The sequence below is a fragment of the Petaurus breviceps genome, unplaced genomic scaffold (assembly GCF_028583685.1).
Source record: "Petaurus breviceps papuanus isolate PSGF00001 unplaced genomic scaffold, PetGlider_PUasm1.0 90903, whole genome shotgun sequence".
Classification (NCBI taxonomy): Eukaryota; Metazoa; Chordata; class Mammalia; order Diprotodontia; family Petauridae; genus Petaurus; species Petaurus breviceps.
In genome coordinates this window covers 13,444,119-13,465,275 of record NW_027187376.1, presented here as the reverse complement: position 1 = coordinate 13,465,275, position 21,157 = coordinate 13,444,119, and the positions used below count along the sequence as shown (strand labels likewise).

The window sequence follows — 21,157 nt, the reverse complement described above, 5'->3', positions numbered from 1 at the left end:
ACTGTACTGCCTCTAAAGGATTCTTTCATTCTATACAATTCTAGGCAAGAGTCTTTCCACTTATCAGAAAAGTTAAATGACTTACCCAGTGTCCTACAACTAGTTAGGGGAAGCAAAGTACAAACCCCATGCTTCTGACTCCTAGTTAGGGCAAGCTTTCCCATACATAGTTTGGTCATGTCTTTGCCTGCAATACTTTCATCTCACATGTTAAGCAGAAGATATTTCAGGTGAAATTATTTTTTTCTAAAACAACTTCTTCCCAGGTTAGGCTTTGTCTGTTCATTAAGGACAAAGCTCTGGGATCAGAAGATTGTCACTCAAATTCTTTTCTAAAGCTATTTCCCTACTGGGCTTCCTTACCTGAGAAGGGAGTGTAACTTCTGACACCACCCTTGTAATTATAGCTTTTCATATAATCCTATTCAACTTTCCTTCTTTCAGGATACTCCCTTGATTATGAATCAAAGTCCAAGGCTCCGTTGCCTTTAGTCATCTGCCTCTGATTTAATTCTTCCTCATGAGCCCAGCAGGTGATGATTTGGTGATGTTGCCTCCCTCATGGCAAACAATACATTTCAGATTTAAGTGGAAGTAGGATACTACCTGCCTTGGTGAAGCACGTATTGTGAAAGGGTGCAGAGAATTAAACTGTACACTCCATATATTTTTTCTTAATTTAACATTCCCTTGAAACCACTGGACTAACAGGATATTTTAAGTTTTGTTCCAATCCTCAAATTTGTTTGGGGCCTAGTCTATAGTCTTCCCTTCCCAACATCTACGAGTTTTTTCTCCTCCTCTTGTTTGTGAGGTTGAGGCCTACTTTTGTATTCCTGTTTTACTGTGATGAGTCTTAAAGGACCACCCCCTCTGATAGACCCTCTCCTTTCCCCTTCATAATAAACTCCTATAAACCCCTTTTCCCCACCTAATCAAGCTACCTTTATAAACCTTCCCTTCCTCCTCTTCCCCATCATAAAAAGTTATCAGTTAATCCCTTTGAAAAAATTTGCCTCCTTTAACCAGCTGCAGAGCAAATAACCTCCTATATCCCACACCTAAAAGAAATTGCTTCCAACAAGTCTCCCCATCTAACTTTCCATAATCTGACTCAGTCTAAAATATTGCCTTTCAAAACCTCCACTCATTCTTCCTTCCCTCAAAGGCATGAACTTTCTCCTACCCTTCTTATCTGAGCTTTGAATGATCTCATTGGACCTGATAATTTTTTGTTTTTACTCTCAAACTAAAAAGACCTGAGGTGACCTCTTCTGGTACCTTTCTGTCCTGGAGAAAAAGTTACAGCATGAAGTACATAATGTCTGACTTGTGCTTCTGTGATTGTTTTTTACTTCTAATCAAATGAGAAGGAGGATACACTGAGCCATTCCCAGGCCAAACACATTCTACTGTTTATTACACATATTACATTCTTAAATAAAAATGCGTCACATAACATTTTTTGCATAGATATCTTACAATATACCAATTTAAAAAAGAATTATGAAACAGACCAGTAACAAAAATAAATTTTTTTCTTCATTAATAATTTTGTAACATTAACATACCACCATCATATAATACAAATAATATTTTTAAATCTTAAGACTTTTGTACAGCAAAAAAACTTGACAAAGTAATATATTTATATATATATAAAAAGCTTAAAAAAAATAAAATGTCAAAAAAAGGCAGAACTGAGGGCTATAAGACTAGGTACTTCTGTGATATATTATAAATACCAGAGAAGGCCTGAGAGAATGTGACTGTGGGGTTGAGGGGTGGGTCTCTCCAAACACACTTGTTAGACACATCTTGGCAAAAGAAATGATATAGTGCAAAAAACAAATTCCTTCAAGCAGTATCATTAAGAAAAAAAAAAGGAGGATCAGATGTAATTTAAAAGTTAATAAGCTTGTGCGTGGAGGATTGTGGGAGTGAGAGAGGAACTTTGGGGGTAGTTTTAATAGTGAAGAGGGAAGGGCTAGGAAAACCATTAAACATTTATTTTGCCTTAAGTGTTGATAGGGGAGATCTGGGTGATAATAAGTGGTTGTTGTTTTGTTTTGACCCCTTCTTGGTCATGAAATACAAATGCAGAGTTAAAGAAAAAGAAAAAAAAAACCCTCTAAGTTGAGACTGTATTCAGATAGCAAATGCATGCTAGAAAAAATAAATCCAAATCGAGGACCAGCCCATAAGCCAGAAAACCTTTCTGGGTGTATACGATTGCGATTATTCCACCTCGAGCCCAAAGGCATCACAGTTAAAATGTCCCCTCATTGTGTTCTCCTCCCAGCATTGACTAGTTTTGATAGACTGGCAACTGTAAGCATGCTTCCCTCCAAAGAAGATAATAGGCACTGGTGGCTACTCCACTTAAAATATTTGCAGCCCAACTGATTTCCTTCGGTGAAAGTATTGCACGCACATATGTGTGTGAACACCACCCTCAGAATTTTGATGTGGGGCTCATTTTATGGCAGTATACAAAAGCTGGAGTGAAATCAATTGAAGATTTCCAAGCTTACAGTTGAAAAAACTTGTAAAAACAATCCCAATAAAGAATGCATCCGCCTTCCCTCACAGTCAGAGAAGCCCTGTTTAGGGAGAGGGGTGGGGGACAAAAAAGGCCCCAAAACAAAGTCTCTGGTTTGGGATAGTTGGGGATTGAGGACTTTAAGCGATTCCTCTGTTTGTGGACACATGCTTCCCGTGAACTCCACCTAGATCCAGCAGTATTAGGATTTGAAGGATGAATATAGTCAATGATAGCTTTTCTGTGATCTTGCAGAAGATCCAGCAAGGGAGATTTGAGTGTACTTAAAGGAAAGAGAAAACCCTGGAGTCTTAGGCTGTTAGTGGTATTTACAAGCAGTTTTTTTTTAATGTTGACGCGGTTGCTGTTTACTCTGAAGCTTTTTGTTGCTTCCTCAGCTCCAGGGATCCTGAAGACCCTGGGAAGCGGGACTCGGCCTAGTCTCTATTCCCTAGTATTTTAAAATTCAAAATAAGGTATCCCACCACACTTATCCAAATGAATCACAATTTCCCAGAACTGCTTTCTTGCTCCCTATGCGTAACTATCATGCATAGGAAAAGGACCCAAGAAGTCAATCTAACCTCCATTTGCAACATTTGATGGTTCAAAATAAAGTATCCCATTACATCTATCCAAGTGAATGACAACCTTCCAAAACTTGCTCTCCTACCCCTATGTAAGACAGCCAATTACTTCTGGGAAATGCAAGTTGGAAAGCTTCAGCTGGTACATTTCAATCAGGTTCTAATTTCTGAAATTTTATTTTATTTTGGCAAAGATCTGGGGGCAGGATAACAGCCAGAAAAGCTGGCTGTCACAGAACAGAGATTTAAAAAAAAAATGCATCTGATTTTCTGGGTGATATAATTAAATGCTTTGCATCCCTATACCTTTTTTTCATTCTTCTCCCTCCTTCCAAAGGGCAAATAGTGGGAAATGGAAATGGTAAATATTACCCATACCATGAATTTTAAAGGAGTGACTTCCACAGAGGGGAAAATTTTCAAAAATATATTTGAGCCATTAAAAGTAGTTCTCTTGTTTAAATGACATTGGATTAATATCCTTCCTTTAAGCTTAGCTTATGCAGTGACATAGCAGTATCTATGTCTTTAATATATTGAATATACACATCTGAGGTCCAATTTATTTCCTCCCTTCGGTGCAAAAACTCCACATGGCTATCCTGGAAGTTGAGCCAAAGTGAAATCCTTCTTTTAAAATCTCCTTTGCTTTCTAGGCTTGTAGAGAATTTTAAAAAGAGGAATCAGTGCAGTTAAATATGTATATGAGTTTCCTTTTATCTCCTCAGAATCAAACCTTCCAAAAAGAGGGAGGAGAAGATGGCGAAAAGGGAGTGAAAGATGGGGGTGGAGGGGGCAGTCTCTAGTAGAATCAGGATGAAGTGATGAAATGGGGAAGATTTGTTATGATCTTTGCTGGAGAAAGCACATTGGGCGGGGGGAGGGAAGGAAAGAATTGGTTTATGAGATTCATTCTGAGTCTGGGAATATTTTATAAGATGCTGCTTTGTCATGGAATTCAGACATCTATTTTTCTGGACATAATACCCTTTACTACTGGGCCATTGGGCTGTGCCAATTAGTCATTCAAGGGGCAGGAGGCTCTGTGGGATTTGTACACAATGACTGAGAGGCTGGTAGCCATGAGCAGCATTATGATTTAACGGTACCTTGTCCTTGACTTATATTCAAATGACAGGGGGAAAAGACACATAAGCAGAAGAGAACAATATTTTCCATTCTGCAAAGTTAATTGTGGGCCCCAGAGCAAGGTACGTTTGAAAGATCTGTTACATGAAATAACATGTCAGCACTGTCCTTGCAAGGTTGGGATTCCCCAGCATGTTAGAAGACACCATTTCAAGTGAAGAAGGGGAAGAAATTGTTGTTCCAATGGGAACAACTCAGAAAATACTGCTCTAAATATCCAATCTTCCTTAATTTCCTTCCCTCTCTCATTTAAATGTATAGATATGTGTGTATACACATGTGCACATATACACATATATACACACAGGCATATATGTGTACCAGATCTATATATATGTACATGTGAATGTGTATGTATATACACATATGTACACACTAAGATTAGTTCCTTAAATAGGCCCTTACAAATCATCCTTGTACCTTCTCACCAGCTGGTAAGAAAGGCATTTTCAGTGGATATTCAGTGGTCTCGATTGTTTCTCCCAAACAATCGCATCTAGTTCCTGTGCCAATTGGGGCTGGTGCTAATTCACAGATGAGACTTCAGCTTAAAGGAATATAGCTTTAAAGTAACATATATAGCAACTATCAAATTCTTCAGCAATTCTAATGTTCCAACAAATGAATCAGGAGTAAGAGAGTGCCACCACCAAGTATCAGTGAGCCCAGCTCTAGGAGAGGTCAAGAACAAATTAACAAAGGGTCTCACTGGTACAAGGAAAGGTAGAGGGATTACCAATACATTCCAGACATTCTGATGAGTACCAAAGGGCCCTTGTTCTGCCACATTTAAATGAGAACCTGACAAGACCACAAATGACAATAGGAAGTAAATAATTAATGATTACTCTTTATAAAAAAAAAAGTTATGGGTGTTATTTTTTTAAGAGCCTTGCATTGAATTGTCAGTTTAAAATTTAAGTCTTGTAGACCCTTAATAGTAGCATTTCAAGAGATAAGAGCAGCTATGGCTCAGGAGAGGACCCTTATGGATGTTGGCAGCCCAAGGCCTATTATCGCGAGTGATGTGATGTGTCCATGCACTCATGCTGAAGGCCGCAAACAGAAATGAGATTCTAGGGTGTCTACATTTTCATCTAACGCACTGGCTGGATGCGCTGCAGAGGAATACAGCTGAGGTTCAAGTACACTCACACTCCCAGCTATCACCCCTAAAGGAAGCTCCACACATTCAAATGCAATCCCATGGAACTCCGGATGGAATGGCCAAAAAAGTATTCAAATGTACAAGTAGACGACTACAAGATTGTCAGCAAGCAGTGCTCCAGGAATTGTTTCTAACTTGTGTTAAGTTTTACATCTTTGGAATAAAATTAATTTTTTTCTTAAAAAATACCCTCCGACTAATGTTTATATCATTGCCTCCAGCAGATGGGTAGAATTTCTGTGTGTGTGTGTTTTTTTTTCAGTTGTTGAGTTTTTGTTTGTTTTGGTCCACGTCTCAAAAGAAATTCTATGGGCCAGACCTCAAAATCCCTCCCCCCACCCCCCAAACGTCCAAGTGGCAAGCCCACAGCATTTGGCTAAAGAGGCTCATTTACTCACAGTGGAGGAATTTCAACATTTCAATGAAATAAAAATTACAGAAAGCTGAGGAAAATCAAGTGCCAAAGATCTTGATGACTACTCATGTTGTTTATGTTTAATTGTTATTATTGTTATTATTTTAAAGAGAGTTCAGTTTTGCATCCCAAATATGTCTGGGGTGACATTTTAACAGTCAATGAGTCAAAACAGTCAAAAGGAGGGCAGGAGGGTAGCCGGCTGGTATGAAGGAACCGCGACCATTGGTGGACCAAATGACATTTTTGTTTCCTAGATGTGTCTTGACGGGATGGTCCGAGAATATACAAAATATACAACCTGTCCTAGTGACCACCCCACCTGCTTGCATAGGCCATTTAATGGCCCTAAAGGCAGTCTTTGGAGTTGAGGCCAGTGCCAACTAGCTAGAGATACAGGTATGTAGATATCAGTTTTTACGTGTGTGATGAAAAAGTGAGAAATTTTAATCTCCTTTGAGCTCCAAAGGTCAAATTTAGCAATGGGCAGGATTTAGCTTGGAGAATAATTTAGGGGCCTCTGCTAGTCCTGATGCTCTAAGTCACAGGTCATGCTGGGCCCACTGCCTGAAATAAGCAATACTTCTCTCCCTTAGATGGAAAAACCTCAACACTTTGCATAAATGCCAGCCCTTCGTTCCCACAATGGATTCTAAAAGTATATATATAGAGATAGATAGATATATAGACATATCTATCTATCTATCTATATATATATATATATATTTTCCCCTTTTTAACAAGCAGGATAATGTGAGCTCAGTGGAAATAAGAAAGAAGGATTGACTGATGCTGTGTAAAGCCTCTGGACTTGGGAGACATCCTCATTTTCCCTCCTCTCCTGGATGGAGGGGTATTTTTGGCTTTTTTTTTGTCAGGTCATAACCCAAAGTTAGGTTAAAGACACAGATGCCCACTGAGGCTAGAGACATCTATGCTGTAACTGGTTAGTAGGGTCACAATAATAACACACAACACAATTTGTTGATCACCATGGGCTGAGGCCAGCACGCCCCCAAGGAGGATATAAGAAGTGTGATGTCACATCTGATTGGCCACTCCAAGATTCGGGCATCCAGGTGACGAGATAGTTCTAGAGGTTTTAGTCCATGGAGAAAAGATAAAACATTTAAGCTTCGAAATAAGCTTTTCAAGTTTTCATTAGCAAAATCAGAGAGATTAAAAAGAAAAAATCTAGCTATGGCAATAAGGTGAGGCCAAAGGTATACACTGTGATTTTTTTCAAGGGTTTTATTCTCTTGGCCACTTTGCAGTCATGCTAGAAGTTTCCAGAATCCCTAGTGCATATGGTGTGCAAAAAGTAAGAAAAGAAAATTCCTCTTTCACGAAGTCTACACAAACGCAGGCCAGAAAGTGTAAGGTGTCATTCCACAGTCTACTGCCGTTAAGGCCATTGGTACGGACTTGAAAAGATCTCAATAGCTCAGTCCTATGAAGAACCAAAACAGATCAAAAGGTCTGTGAGGAAGTCTGACGCTTTGAATATTGGGATTTTTCTGACACAAAGGACAAATGAACCAAGAGGTTAATTTTGGCTACCAAACTGGGATTTGGTTTTCTAGGTCATTTTTTCCCCCAACCATTTAAAAAGAAGACAAGTTAGTGCTACAAGTATGCAACTTTAAGATGATGTATTCTCCTATCAAGTTGCATTGAGAAGCAAGTTAAATAAGCCCCTCTTACTGCTGCCGTCCACCTGCAGAGAAGTCACATCCATTTTCTTTGAATTCCATTGCCAACAGCGGGATGCAATTCTGATAGCGCTGAAGTAGGCAGCCTTTCTGCCTTGCTGAGAGTTCACCCGGTTTCTTCATCATCTTCTACCATCTGGCTAGGGCAAGGCATAAAGAACAGATGTAGATATCTTGAGTATAGTTGAGTGCATGACTGTGTGTGTGTGTGTGTGTGTGTGTGTGTATAGAGGTTTATAAGTGAGAACTCTCTCTTTCTCTCTCTTTCTTTCTCTCTCTCTCTTCTGCAAGGCAGCAAAGTTCTGACCAAATTCCAGCCATCTGTCTAAAGATTCTTCCTTTAGACAACAGCCGGTGCCATGGAGCTACTCTGGTCATTAGGTTATTTAGATATGTCTCTTCATATGGAGGGCAAGGTGGTCAGACCTGGAAAAACACCTAAGAAAATAAGAAACAACACAAAATTAATGCACTGCATGAAAATGGAGGCCTCCTTCTATCCAAAAGACAAGGGTCACCCTCATCTAACAGGAAAGAATCTGTGTGAGACGATAACATTATAGAACTGTGGTCATAGGGTTTCTGATTTGATCCCATAAAGAATCTTGGAGATCACAAAGAATCAATAGCAGCAATAATTCTGATGATAATAATAGCTAATGCTGATACAGCACTTTAAGGTTCGCAATACCCCTTTTGAATATGTCACCTCATTGGATCCTCATAACACCCCTATAGGTGTTATTATTAAATCTCACTTGACAGATGAGGGTAAAAAAGTTTAAATCACTTGCCCAACGTCACCCAGATGATATGATTTGAGAAGATATTCCAGATTGCAAGGCCAGGACTCTATCTATGCTCTAACTGCTTTTACAAATGATGGGATTGAGAACAAGAAAGCTTAAATGACTTGCCCAATGTAGTAAGTACAAGGGTAAGGACCCAAACTTGGGTCCTCTTTCTACTATGCCAAGATTCCATTATTTGATTTTACTTTAAAAATATATTTCAAATACATTAAATTTTTGTTTTTGTTTGAATTTTTATTTATTTTATTTTTAATTTATGGAATAAAACAATCATTTTCATAACAGCATTTCTATCATGTAATATGAAAATGCTTTATTCCATAAATTAAAAAAAATTAAAATTTAGAAAAAACTACAAAAATTCAATTTTTGAAAATATATTTCAAATATATTAAATTTTCTTTCAAATAATTCATCCCCTTAAAATCACTACATTACCATAGGTACTATAAACACAGAATCCACCACTGGTATCTTAAAAAGCCACAGAATATTTTCCTGATTTTTACCACTCTGATCAACTGTCAAGTAAGCTCTATTTGCCTCTTTTTCTGCAATTCATAATCAGGGGCTGAAAAGTTTCACTAGATTCAGGCTCTTAAAATGGAAAACTGTCAAAATGCCTGGTGTGAGTACCTTCCTATTCTCCCATTTGGCCTCCTTTTTCTTAAGCCTGATAGCTTTCCTGCCTTTGAGAACACTCCCCAAGGCTTTTCTTATCCTGAAGAAGAAGGCCCCATAGTCAGAAGTACTTAAAAATATGCTAACAAGTTGTTTACAAATTTTCTCTTTGGGCTGGGGTTTCTCTCCATTCATGCATATTCTCACATTCTTTCCATTTTCTCTCATCATGCATACCATCACAAAAATATAGACATTAAAGTACAACTATATCCTATAGATAGCAGATATAGATTAATAACTATACTGACTCCTAAACCTACTTGTGAGTGCAGGTAAGTTTTTAGACAGAGATTTCTTCTTTAATTGAGTAAAATAGAGAAAAAAAGAGTATACCCCCTCTCCATGGGACCACAATGAAATCAAAGTGTACAAAATCATGGTAGACTAAGAAACTTTCTAAGCTAGTCTTACTGGCAGGGAACTCTCTTATCCACTCTAGACCAACATGTCTTGTTCTTAAATAGATACAAAGCTGGCAATAATCAGTAAAAATAATGGCCATTAGATCCTAGATTTTGAGTTGAAAGGTACCTTAAAGGTCTCATTAAGCCCAATTCCCTCATTTTACAGATGAAGAATCTGAGACCCCAGAGAGATTATATAATCTATCTAAGGTCACACAGATGATAAGTGACAAAGCTGGGACCTTTGGTCCCAAATCAAGCACTCTTCCCAATGTACCATAGGGCCTCTCCAGATATAGACAAATAATAAGAATAATCATAAATTGACTATAAGGGATCATAAATGGAGTATAGATCAAAACCTGTGAAAAACAGGACCCTACAAAGTTTCTGTAAAACTAAGATGCACATGTCCCAAGCCAAAATCTGTCATTATTTCAAGCAACAGTTGAATACATTCTCTATTAAGGTCCTACTCAATGACTCATAATGTCATGAAAGAGTCACTAGATGATCAAAGGGTTAAATCAGCACCAGCAGGTTCTACTATGCCAGAAGAACTTGGAATACAAGCCTGTGTCAATCAATAAAAGACCAGTTCTGGGAACTACAAATCTTTTTTTTTTTTTTTGCTTTTTGGAGGGGTGAAGGTAGGGCAATTGGGATTAAGTGACTTGCCCAAGGTCACATGGCTAGTTTTTGTGTTAAGTGTCTAGGTTTGAACTCAGGTCATTCTGATTCCAGGACCAGCGCTCTATTCACTGCACCACCTAGCCACCCCTAGGAACTACATCTCCAGGTGATGTTTTTGACTTTGGTAAACTCTTGGAGACTGGAGGGGCTGAGATCTGCATTAATAGATGGAATAAACCTATCAATGGAATCACAACAGAAGTAACAACTAAACCAAAGAACTTGAACAACCTCCTTAGAGTTATCAAGAAGGATATCTGACCAACTTACAGATCAGCAGAGTAGTATCTCTTTCCAAGTCAGCATAATATTAGGGTGCATAAAAAAAAATCAGTATTGAATGGCAAAGATATCATGTCATGGGCAGCTAGGTGGCGCAATGGATAGATCTCCAGACCTGGAGTTAAGATCTGAGTTCAAATCCAACCTCAGACATTTACTAACTGTGTGACCCTGGGCAAGGGTCATTTAACCCCTATCTGCCTCAGTTCCTGATTTGTAAATTGGGAACACACTCTAAAAGGAAACTGCAAACCACTCTAGTAGCTTTGCCAAGAAAACCCCAAATGGTGTCACAACGAGTTGGACATGACTGAACAACAATCATCATGTCACTATATGTTGGTCTTAATGGTCAAGGTCATTGCATATATTGCTGCTGACCTGGTCATAAAAGGTTCAGCAGCTAGGTATTGCTTTGTATCCCACCCACTTTCTCCTTGTGTTCTATTCTTTATTTCTTCCTCCTATTGTCCTTAAAAAAAGGAGTCCTATTCTAAAAGGGGTTAAAAATCACATATCACCATCACATATCACCTTCCAGATTGAAAATAGAAGAAAGATGATGGATTTCCAAGGGATTTCTCAGGCAACCTGAGGCCCCAAGGCCACATGTGGTCTTCTAGTTCCTTGGATGTGGCTTTTTGACTGGGTCCAAGTTTTACAGAACAAATCCTTTTATTAAAGGGATTTGTTCTGTGAAGTTTGGATTCAGTCAAAAGGCTGCACTTGAGGACCTAGAGGGCCACACGTGGCCTTGAGGCCACAGGTTCCCCACCCCTAGAAGCAGATGGCTAGATCTCAGGAACAAAACTCTGAATAAGGGACATCCTGGAGACCAAAATGAGGAGCTGAGGGCAAGGTGAGAGGTCAAAAAGCACATAAGATGAGGTAAAACAGTGGAGGAAAAGAAGGGATTTTACTGGATTATTCCCATTAACATTAAAGTTGAGGCCTATCAGGAAAAGACCACAAAAGCTAGGAAGATATAGGAAGTAAGAGTCTAGTAGTTCTAGCAATGGGCAAAAAAATTTTCTCTAACTGTGCAATAGAAACCAATCAGGAAATAAGATTCAATATACAGAAGTTTGCTTAAATTTTTATTTTTCAGAAATGTGTCTACTTTGCATCTTTAGCCATTCATTCAACAATACACAGAATGTGCCTAGCCCTGTGTACTGAGATATATTTACGCAAAAACTGTGTTGCTCTAAGGACATGGAAAGTTCCAGTGAAAAAAGAAATCAATGAAAATCAAACCAAAAAAAGGTCTAACGCATTGGTAGCCACTTTAATGAAATTTGTCTTGTGTGTTAGGCAGAGCTATTTATCGCTGTTACTTGTTCAAATTATAAGCACTGTACAAGAAGGGTTAGACTGGATCCCTTGATTGAAATTGAATTTCCTATTCAATAGAACATCAACATACTTAACTATTATTAACTAGGATCTACTGAACTATATCAGTAAATGGATAGTCCCAAGTCCTGACACTATCTCCATTCCTGTTTATCAAACATGGATGAAATCACAGCTCCTGACCAAAAAAGTACCTGAACACTGATGAGGAGTGACATGTGATACTGAGGAAGTCTGGAATCCAGAAACACAAAATCCAAGCATTCCAAGAGGCTGCCAGAAGACTGAATCAGGAGACATATGCAGAAGTCCTGCTTTCAACCTAGAATAATTGTATGAGCTCGGACATGGCACTGATTTTCTCAGAGTCTCACTTTTGTTTTCTGTAAAATGACGGTGAAAATCCTTGAGCTGCTCCCTACCTCAAGGTCACATTAGAAGGAAAGTGCTTTGTAAACTATGAAAATGCTATGTAAGTGTGAGCTGTTTGTTGTTAATAATAATATAATAATAGCATAACATGTTATATGTGCAATATATAATTATATGGAATATAATTATATGACACAATTTATATAATTACAATATGTAAAAATATAATTAATACGTACATATATGTGTACATGTATACTGTATATATGTCATGTATATACTTATGTGTTAATATGTATACATGTAGTTTGTGCATGTATGTGTATATATTAATGTGTGATATATAACATGTTTTATTATATATGTAACATGTGTGCAATACATGTGTGTGCATACACACACACATATAAACTAGACAGGAGCAGAAAGCCAGCCAAACTCTGAATTTGTCATTGCTGGGAGTCACATAGTAATGAAAGACATATGGCTGCCAAAACAAATAGCCATTTTAGTGAATACCAAAGAAACAGCCACCAGCTTGCATTCCTACCTAGCACTAGGTTGGGCTGAGAACTCCAAAGGTCCACTTCTTTCCTCCCAATGCCCTGATCACTTCTTGCATTCCCTCTGCCAGAAGCAGCCTTCCTGGACTCTTGCAAGCCTGCTGAGTCAGTGGCATAGTAACGCTGGATATTAGTGCTAATGGGAACAAAGCACTGTTTCCTATCAGCAGCGTCATGCTATGTGAGAGCATTTCTGTAAACAAAGAAGCCTGGTGCCTCCCTCTAGCTCTTCCCCCTTGCAGCTGGTGAGAGTGGGAAACATCCCCATCAAACAGTGAGGAGGTTATCAGCCCAAGAGAACAACATGGCCTTCCTCTGCCAGGCCACAGAAAAGTCAGAGAATATTGAGGAGTTGATGGGATGTAAAGGATGACCAAATCCATCCTCACACATGGCAGTCAAGATACCACCGCCACATGCACACTTTTTGCCAAAGAAAACCTCAATCATAGCTGATAACTCCACAGGATGGCATTCCTAAAGTGAGTACCAGATTCAAAGCAAGAGAAGGCTCTGATTCCCATTCATTCACACTCTGCTAAGATGGCTGCACTGTGCTGGTATAGAGCATTACAACCGTCTTAAAGGTGAGACTCAGTGTGGGAGGTCAGGAATGGTAATCATCCAGCTGCCCAGGGCTTTTCTCCCACATCTTTGTGCCATGTCAGCTCTCTCTCTGGCTCCCCATGCCACATCCCAAATCAATGCTATTCTTAGCACATAAATGCTGATTGAAAAGGAAGATGGCCTGCCAACTCAAACTAACTCCAGCATTTGTGCGTCCTGAAGCCTCAGCACAAACCTCAGCCCCTGGATTCAAGGATACCCATTGTTTGCCCATGTCATAGTTACTTTTCCAGTTGGGAATTTGGTCTGTTTATACTTTTCCAAAATATCAAGAGAAAAGCAGTTCACATCATCCAACCAGTTACCTGCAAATTTCCAGGTCCAGAAACTAAAATATGTTGGAATCAAAGACACAAAATACAGGACACTACCAATATATCTATCTTCTTCTCCCCTTCCACAAACATGACTGCAACAGTTCGATCGATCCATCTTTACTCGATGCATGAATGGACACTTTAGGTTCTGACACATCTGTCATGAGAAAGCTGTAAATTCCCCAATGTCAGTCCTTCTCTTCCAAGTACTACCTCAACCAATGTGGCCATGCCCACACTATCTCTAATTTAGAGTCTCAACTGCCCTTCAGAAGTGGTCAGCTTTCTATTGGGACTTGACTACCCCATAGCTGAAAATATCTGAAAGCTCCCAAAGAATTTGTCTTCCTGAGGCACATGAGAAGTTTGTATGATGTACAGAGAGGTGGCTAAAGATTCTAGCCTCCTATAAAGACCTAACACTTCAGTTAGCCAAGAGGGAAGATTGATCTAGTCTAGAGATGGGAATGAAAGACATTAGACAGTAGGATATAAGGAGCCCAAAGGACCCAAAGGACCAAAGGACCCTCAGTAGGAAGACAGAGCTTGGCTGATGTCAACTTAATGAGTTTGGGAGCAATGCATATAAGGGGAAAAGAGTAGCCCCTCCTAATGGAAGAGGAGCAGACTCTTAGAGAATGAGTAATAACACCTTTAGCTACTATACTTCCTTATGCCCTGGTGTGGGGAGTTTAATTCTTTGACTTTAGGAAGCAAGGTTTCTATTTCATTCTTAAAGAATGATGATAAGATGGGAAATAACCCCTTTTAGAAGAGGAAGAAAGGTAGGCAGAGGGAAGGGTCTGCCAAAAACAAAGAAATGTGAATTCTCTTTTACAAATATCTAAGAGAAAGAGGAAAAAGTCCCCTCTCGCAGCCGCAGACCTGGCTTATCCTGTGTTTCATTTGAAACAAACAAAAACTAATACAGGGATAACAGGCAGAGAGGAAGCCCTGGTGAAAGGAGACCGGAGTGGGACATCAGGGCTTGGGAAGACAGGATGCGAAACTGATCGCATTTCCTTCCTTATGAAAGCTGGGTCTTTGTTTACATCCTGTCCACCCCCTCCTGCCATTCTGCATGCTCTCAGCCAACTCAGAGAGCCCAGAGGCTTTCAGTTAGCCTTTATTGTATTAGAAGCATTTTTCTTATCACAACCGAGACCCTTAGTATTGCATTAAAAAGACAGTTAATTTTCTTAAGCTTCTTTTTTAATACAGAAATAGGATTAGAAGGATAACACGCTCAGATGCAAGCACGTTATTTGATTATGTCTAAACCTAATCCTGGCTTCACCTTGGTCTGCACAGTCTCCAGTTTGGGGGTTTTATTGGTTGATAATGTCAGCGCTGTCAGATATTATTACTTGGGCCGTGTCTGCTGTTACTCGTCCTTTCCTCCACTCCAAATTCTAAAGACTTGAAATTAAATTTTAGGATAATTCTTTGAAACCTTTCCATCTTGCAACTCTTGGACCTTTCTCTCTTATTTCATAAGATCAATAGATCGAGAGCCAGAAGGGACCTCAGAGGCCAGCTAATACAACCCCTTCATTTTAAAGACGAGGAGGGGCGGCTAGGTGACGCAGCGAATAAAGGACTTGAGTTCAAATCCAGCCTCAGACACTTAACACTTACTAGCCATGTGACCTTGGGCAAGTCACTTAATCCCAATTGCCCTGCCCTCTCCCCTCCATAAAAAGAAAAAAATAAATAAATAATTTTTTTTTATAAATAAAGATGAGGAAACTGAGACTTGGGACATGCTGGGTCACTTAGGTAGTTTATCCGAGGTGGGACTTGAACCCAAGTCTTCTGATTTTTGATGCTTTGTTCTGAAAGAACAGGAATGTCCTTAGAAAACATAGACTCAACTTCTTGAGAGCCAGGAAGAAAGAGCAGGAATCTGAAATCCCACTTATTCAGGCTTCAAGGTCCAGTTGAAATTTCACCTCTTTCACTTATACCACATGCAATACTTTCCTCTCTGAGTTTTCATAGTCCCAGGTATCCCAAAAATCTTAGTGCCATTTCAAGCTATTCAAATTTAAAACAACACAAAGACTCTGGAGCGCCATTTACTTTGCATTTCTGTTGTGGGTTTTCACACTGTATTTTGTGTTAGACATTTTTAAGTGCATGGCTTACTAAAAACTTCTAAATCGCAAGGTTCTTGAGATCTGAGATCCTGCCCTATTCATCAGTTTTAACCTCATAGTTCCTAACACTGCCTTTCACATAACAGGCACTCAACAAGGGATCATTAAATCAAATTTGAGGTTTATTTTTTTCTGTCTCCCCGATGCCTGGCATGTAGTAGGTGCTTAATAAATACTGAGTGGAATTATTAAGGAGTTGCTTTTAGAGGAAATCATTTTGTATTTATAATTCTATCTCTAACAGAAAGAATATAAGATTATAACAACTGCATGACCAAGAGAAAGCAGAGAGGGGAGGGAGCAGCATATCAAACCAAGGACTTGTTTCCTTTCTTAGCATGAGGCAGAGTTACTAGGGAACTCATAGCTGGTAGAGTAAAATTAAAATCCCATGCTTTCAGTTTTCCTATTTAAAACTTCCTCGGGAGAACACCTCTATGGTCCCAATTCTCTTAATGGAAAAGCCGAAGACAAACATGCTTTGGAAAAGACTTGTGTTCAGTCCTCCAGGCTGATCAATCCACACACTTCTCCCCTCCATCAATTCCCCAAATCATCTCGTAAACCACTTTACCTGTCGCAGTGGTTGCATTTAAAGGGCTTTGCACCCGTGTGTTTCCTGTAGTGCCTCGTAAGCTCGTCACTTCGTGCAAAACGCCACTCACACCCTTCCCATGAACACTTATAAGGCTTCTCACCTGCAGGAAGAGATGAAATGAGGCCTGTTAGTAAATGGCAGCACACTTCACTACTTCAATGGCCACTATCTTGGAAAGAGCTACTTTAAAGGGTAAAACTCCCTGGCTTCACAGGTGGCAAGGTGAGAGATTTAAATGGACCTCAGTAGTGTTCTTACCAGGTCCCTGCATCTGGAAATCCTATTTTGGTTCCCAGAGTTAGGGCATTTCCTTCAACTTGTAAAGCAGTCATTTCTTATCCCAGGAGGATGCTCACCCCCACTGCCTGAGCAGGAAGGAAATGTGCTATTTTCATTAGAACCACAAATGCTTCTAATTCTATTTTCCGCCAGAACCTACGGTAATTCGCCATTTCTGGCTTCTTGGTCTCCCCCTCCATCTCTCCTTTTTCCCTATCACCACAAACTGTAGGCTTGTGGCTGATTTATAAGGACAGCAACTCACGACTCCAAGAGTGACGATTGTTCCTTCCAGTAAATGCAGGTGAATAAATAGGCAAAAGGAAGAACACAATCTTAGGGAAGACAAGGCAAACCAAATGTGTGAAAGGTCTCAGGCAGCCGCGTTACCTTCAGCCATGAAAACCCTGCTTAGCAAAGCTGAGAGCTCGATTCTGAGCTCTGACGTATCCTGCCACCAGAGACTGCAAGCCAATTTAGGAGGCATGTTTTAGCCAGAATGGAGCTCTTACATCAGTAAGTCTGAAATTATAGCATTTAGGATTCCCTGAAGGACCTTTCCATATAGCAACTACAGACCAAGAGACACAGTACAGGGAAGAAGAGGATTTTTCTTTAAAGCCTTCTTTCCCATCATGTCTATCCCCAAACATGACACACATTTACACTTTTCACCCTATTGGAAGGACAATTTCAGGGAAAATTCCCATAAGATAACAGTTGTAGACATTGATTTACTAATAATAATAGCTGACATTTATACAAGACCCTAAGGCTTTCATAGAGTTTTATATTCCATATCACATTTGAGCCTAGCAACAACCAGATGAGGTGGTTACTACAAGTATTTTCACCATTTTTCTCACCCCTCCCATCTCCCACCATGGGGCAGTGGAGTGTAGTTCAGATCTATTATTTTACCAATATATCACATTTGTGGGGCGCAACTCTCTTTGTTGATACAGAATATCAGATAATTTTATAATTCATCCATTAGATTGTGACTTTTTGAGGGCAGGGACTGTCTTTTGCCCCTTTTTGGATCCCTGGAGTTTACCTTAGCACAGTGTCTGGCACAGTAGGTATTTAATAAATGTTTACTGATTGACAATCTCAGAGAGTTACCTGGAGACACTTGAGTGGTTAAGTGATTCATCCATGGGCACACTGCTAGTACAAGTCAGAAACTGAATCTAGGTTTTCCTGACTCCAAAGCTAGCCCTTTATCCACTATATCACATTGGCTCTAATCATACACCTAAAGAAACTCAGAGTCAGAGTGTTTCAGTAACATGTCCAGAGTCATTCACATAATTTGCAAGAGTTAGAGGTAGGATTAAAACCTCGGTTCCGGGGGGATTTTACTCCAAAGTCAACACTCTTAAAATGTTAAATCTTGGGAATTCAGAAGGTTTGGAGAATAAATACTTATTACTATTGATATCCTGTTGGTTGCTCCATTATTTCTACTTTGACAAGCTAAACCTGCCCTTCACTTTGAAACTATAGGAGACATTTATGGTCCAGGCATACTACATAATTCATTTTCTTCTCCCCTCTTCTCTCTTCTCCTTAAAATGTGATCAGGAAAGAGATAGTCTTTCTTCAGTCTAGCTTACACTAAAACTAAATCTTAATGTTTTTTTTTCCTTCATGTGTCAATGCCAATAAGAAATATTTTCTTTTAAATACTCTAAGAGCTTGGGAATGAGGATTAGAGGTATGGGAGAAACCAGGAATCAGTATAAAAGTCAGAAAAAAAACAATTTCACTGATTATTATCATGAGTCTAAATTTGGGGACTTCAGTCAAAATTCCAGAAAGGATACCATAGCAACCTGTAACTTGACACTTTGCTAGTGGAAGCACAATATTTAAATAGATCAAGTTTTCTGGCCTCATGCAGCTTACAGTCTAGTGGGGAGATAAAATACTAACACAGATAGCTATCTCCTTTGTCCTTTTGTTAACTGTTAAATAAACAAATCCCAGGTAAAAGGGAAGCATCAGGTCCCTCCCTTCCTGTCCCATTTCTTTAGTCATTTTTTTTCAGTTGTAAGTCTTTTCAGGGTTTTCTTGGCAATGAAAACCAGTTCATTTTACAGATGAGGAAACTGAGGCAAACAGGGTTAAGTGACTTGCTCCGTGCTGCATAGCAAAGACAACAGCAATCCCAGGTCACAAATGCAAGATTCATGCCTTACCTTTCCTGTCTTACTATCTACCCCCTGGATCTGTTCAAGTGATATTTACAATCAGGCCACCAAAGAAAACATTTATTGTTCTATGTGATATGACACCACCAAGCCTGGCCTTCTGCTAACTTTGTTCCCAGGAAATGCAAGGTTTTTGTAAGGTTTCTGCATTTGCTCCTAGTATATCAAACAGGAAGCACGGGCTTGCACTTATGGAACTGAATGTTTGAGGGGGAATAAGTCAGAGCTCTGTCCAAGAAAGGAGAGAGAAGGGAGGAAAGGGATTTATCTTGGCAGCTCTTGCCATTTGCCAATGTTATTGATCATCAGAGAGATTTCAAAATAGAAAATTGGTTCCAAACAGAGAAAGGAAGTCACTGGATTTTAGAAATTCAAAATGCCCTGCCCTCCCAAAGACCTTTAAAAACAAGTAAGAAACACTCAGAGCCTCCAGGACCAAATAAAATTCAAAACCCAGCAATAAGGTTTAGAGGAAATCCCATGAAAGACTGCAGTGGTGAACACAGAGAGCCAGGTCCCAGAAATCAATCCATCTATCTAGCTGACTGGCCTATCATAGGCTAACTGTGTTCTGAAGGACAAAAGAAGGGGAAGGGGAAAAAGGAAAGCTGAGGAAGTTATCCTTTAATTCAAAGCAAACATTTCCACCCCCACATTCTGTACCTAGATTTGGTTATTTATTAAATAAGTTTTTCCCTTGATGCACAATGAAACTTGCTGGTGCACTCAAGGCAGATAATATATGCACTGAGTTACTCACCCAGCAAGGATCCCCCACCCACTTTTCCAGGTCTCTCTGGGCTGTTTTAATATATACTGTCTCAGAGTACTACTATACTAACTTCTAGCTATACAGCAACTTCAGGCAGCCCAATTATTATTTATGAATGTTATCATTTTACAAGCTTTAACTGCTCTCAGTGTGGAAGGTGTTGCCTAGAATATTTAAGCATGGCCCCTCTGGGTCTGGATGGTATCTAGCCTGGTTACATCTTACTGTTTCATAAAGATGTCTTCCTCATCCCCCTAATTGGTTTGCTTATACCATATCATGTCTGATGAAAATATCAAAATGAAATGAAAACAGCAGAAAACCAGAGACTCTCATCCAAACAAGAGGGGCTTATGTACCATAATCAGCCTTGCTCCAAATCATGCTGGTTCTAGACATCAGGAAGAAATACAGGAATGTCTTGGTTAAATTGGTAAAGGACCACAGACAATGAGGGGGGGAGGGCAGGGAAAGTTCTTTTAGAATTCTCTATCCACTTTCCAGACACCAATAACCATCCAAGAGGGAAAGAAAGGAGAATCTTCTGTCAATGTGTTTAAGGTCATACCTGTGGTTCACCAGATAATTGCATGGCTGAGCTGAAAAGCCCTCAATGTATTTGTTTTCATCCTAGAGTTTTTGTTTGTTTGTTATTTTAGTAAAATGCTTATTTTGCAAGAGGCTATGTCCCTCCTCCCCAAGAAACCAGTCAGTTGGATCACAGTTGAAGCAGACTCTATCCATAATCAGAGAGGCCTTGTAGTGTTGTGGAATGAGTCCTGGACCTAGAGGAAGGAAATCCAGGTTCAGGACCTGACTCTGCCAGTGGACATTTAACCTAAGCATCTATTTCCTTATTTGTAAAATAGGAATAATAATCCTTGTACCACTGATTCTTTAATTCCCTTCTCTCAGAATTTTTGTCAAGAAAACACTTTGTAAATTATAAATAAACAGGTGTGATCTGATCTATTATCTTGGTACAAAGGCAACAATGACCATTTGGAACAAATTCCTTCAATGCCCTCATCTCCTATTGTCCCACCATTCTGTTTCCTCTCTATTGAGAGGGCTGTCCTCCTGGGTAATGCATATGAAACTAAAGTGGGAATATATCTGTAATAACACATAGACTTATCATTGCAACTTTGGACAAGTTCATTTCTTTATCTCTAAAATGGTGTGTTTAGACTCAAAAGACCTGGAAAGTTTTACAACTGATTACAGTTCCAATTACTATGATGACATAGTCTTCTCCTCTCCAGAGACTCTGGAAGCTAGAAAAGGTCTATAGAAAAGGGAAACTAAATTCACCAAGAAAGATCTACTTGTATGAACAAAAAAAAGTGATAAAGAAGATGAACCCCCAAGAAGCAAGTTTTCATCTGGAAAGAAGACCAAAGTTTATAAAAGTCACAAAAAGTATGAACAGAATGATAATATTACTATT

The 21,157-nt window shown here is 39.3% G+C and overlaps 1 protein-coding gene across 2 annotated transcripts in view; it reads right to left on the bottom strand.

Annotated features, from left to right (window-relative positions):
- Positions 1–1,390: 1,390 nt before the first annotated feature.
- KLF7 (KLF transcription factor 7) overlaps positions 1,391–21,157 on the bottom strand; it is a 57,278-nt gene continuing 37,511 nt past the window's right edge. For both annotated transcript variants that reach the window (XM_069075270.1, XM_069075271.1), the window contains exons 2-3: positions 16,417–16,540; positions 1,391–8,011 (exon numbers count right to left, since the gene is read on the bottom strand). In XM_069075270.1, coding sequence (XP_068931371.1) covers positions 7,960–8,011; positions 16,417–16,540 — 176 coding nt within the window. In that variant the 3' untranslated portion in view covers positions 1,391–7,959. The remainder of the gene's footprint in view (positions 8,012–16,416; positions 16,541–21,157) is intronic.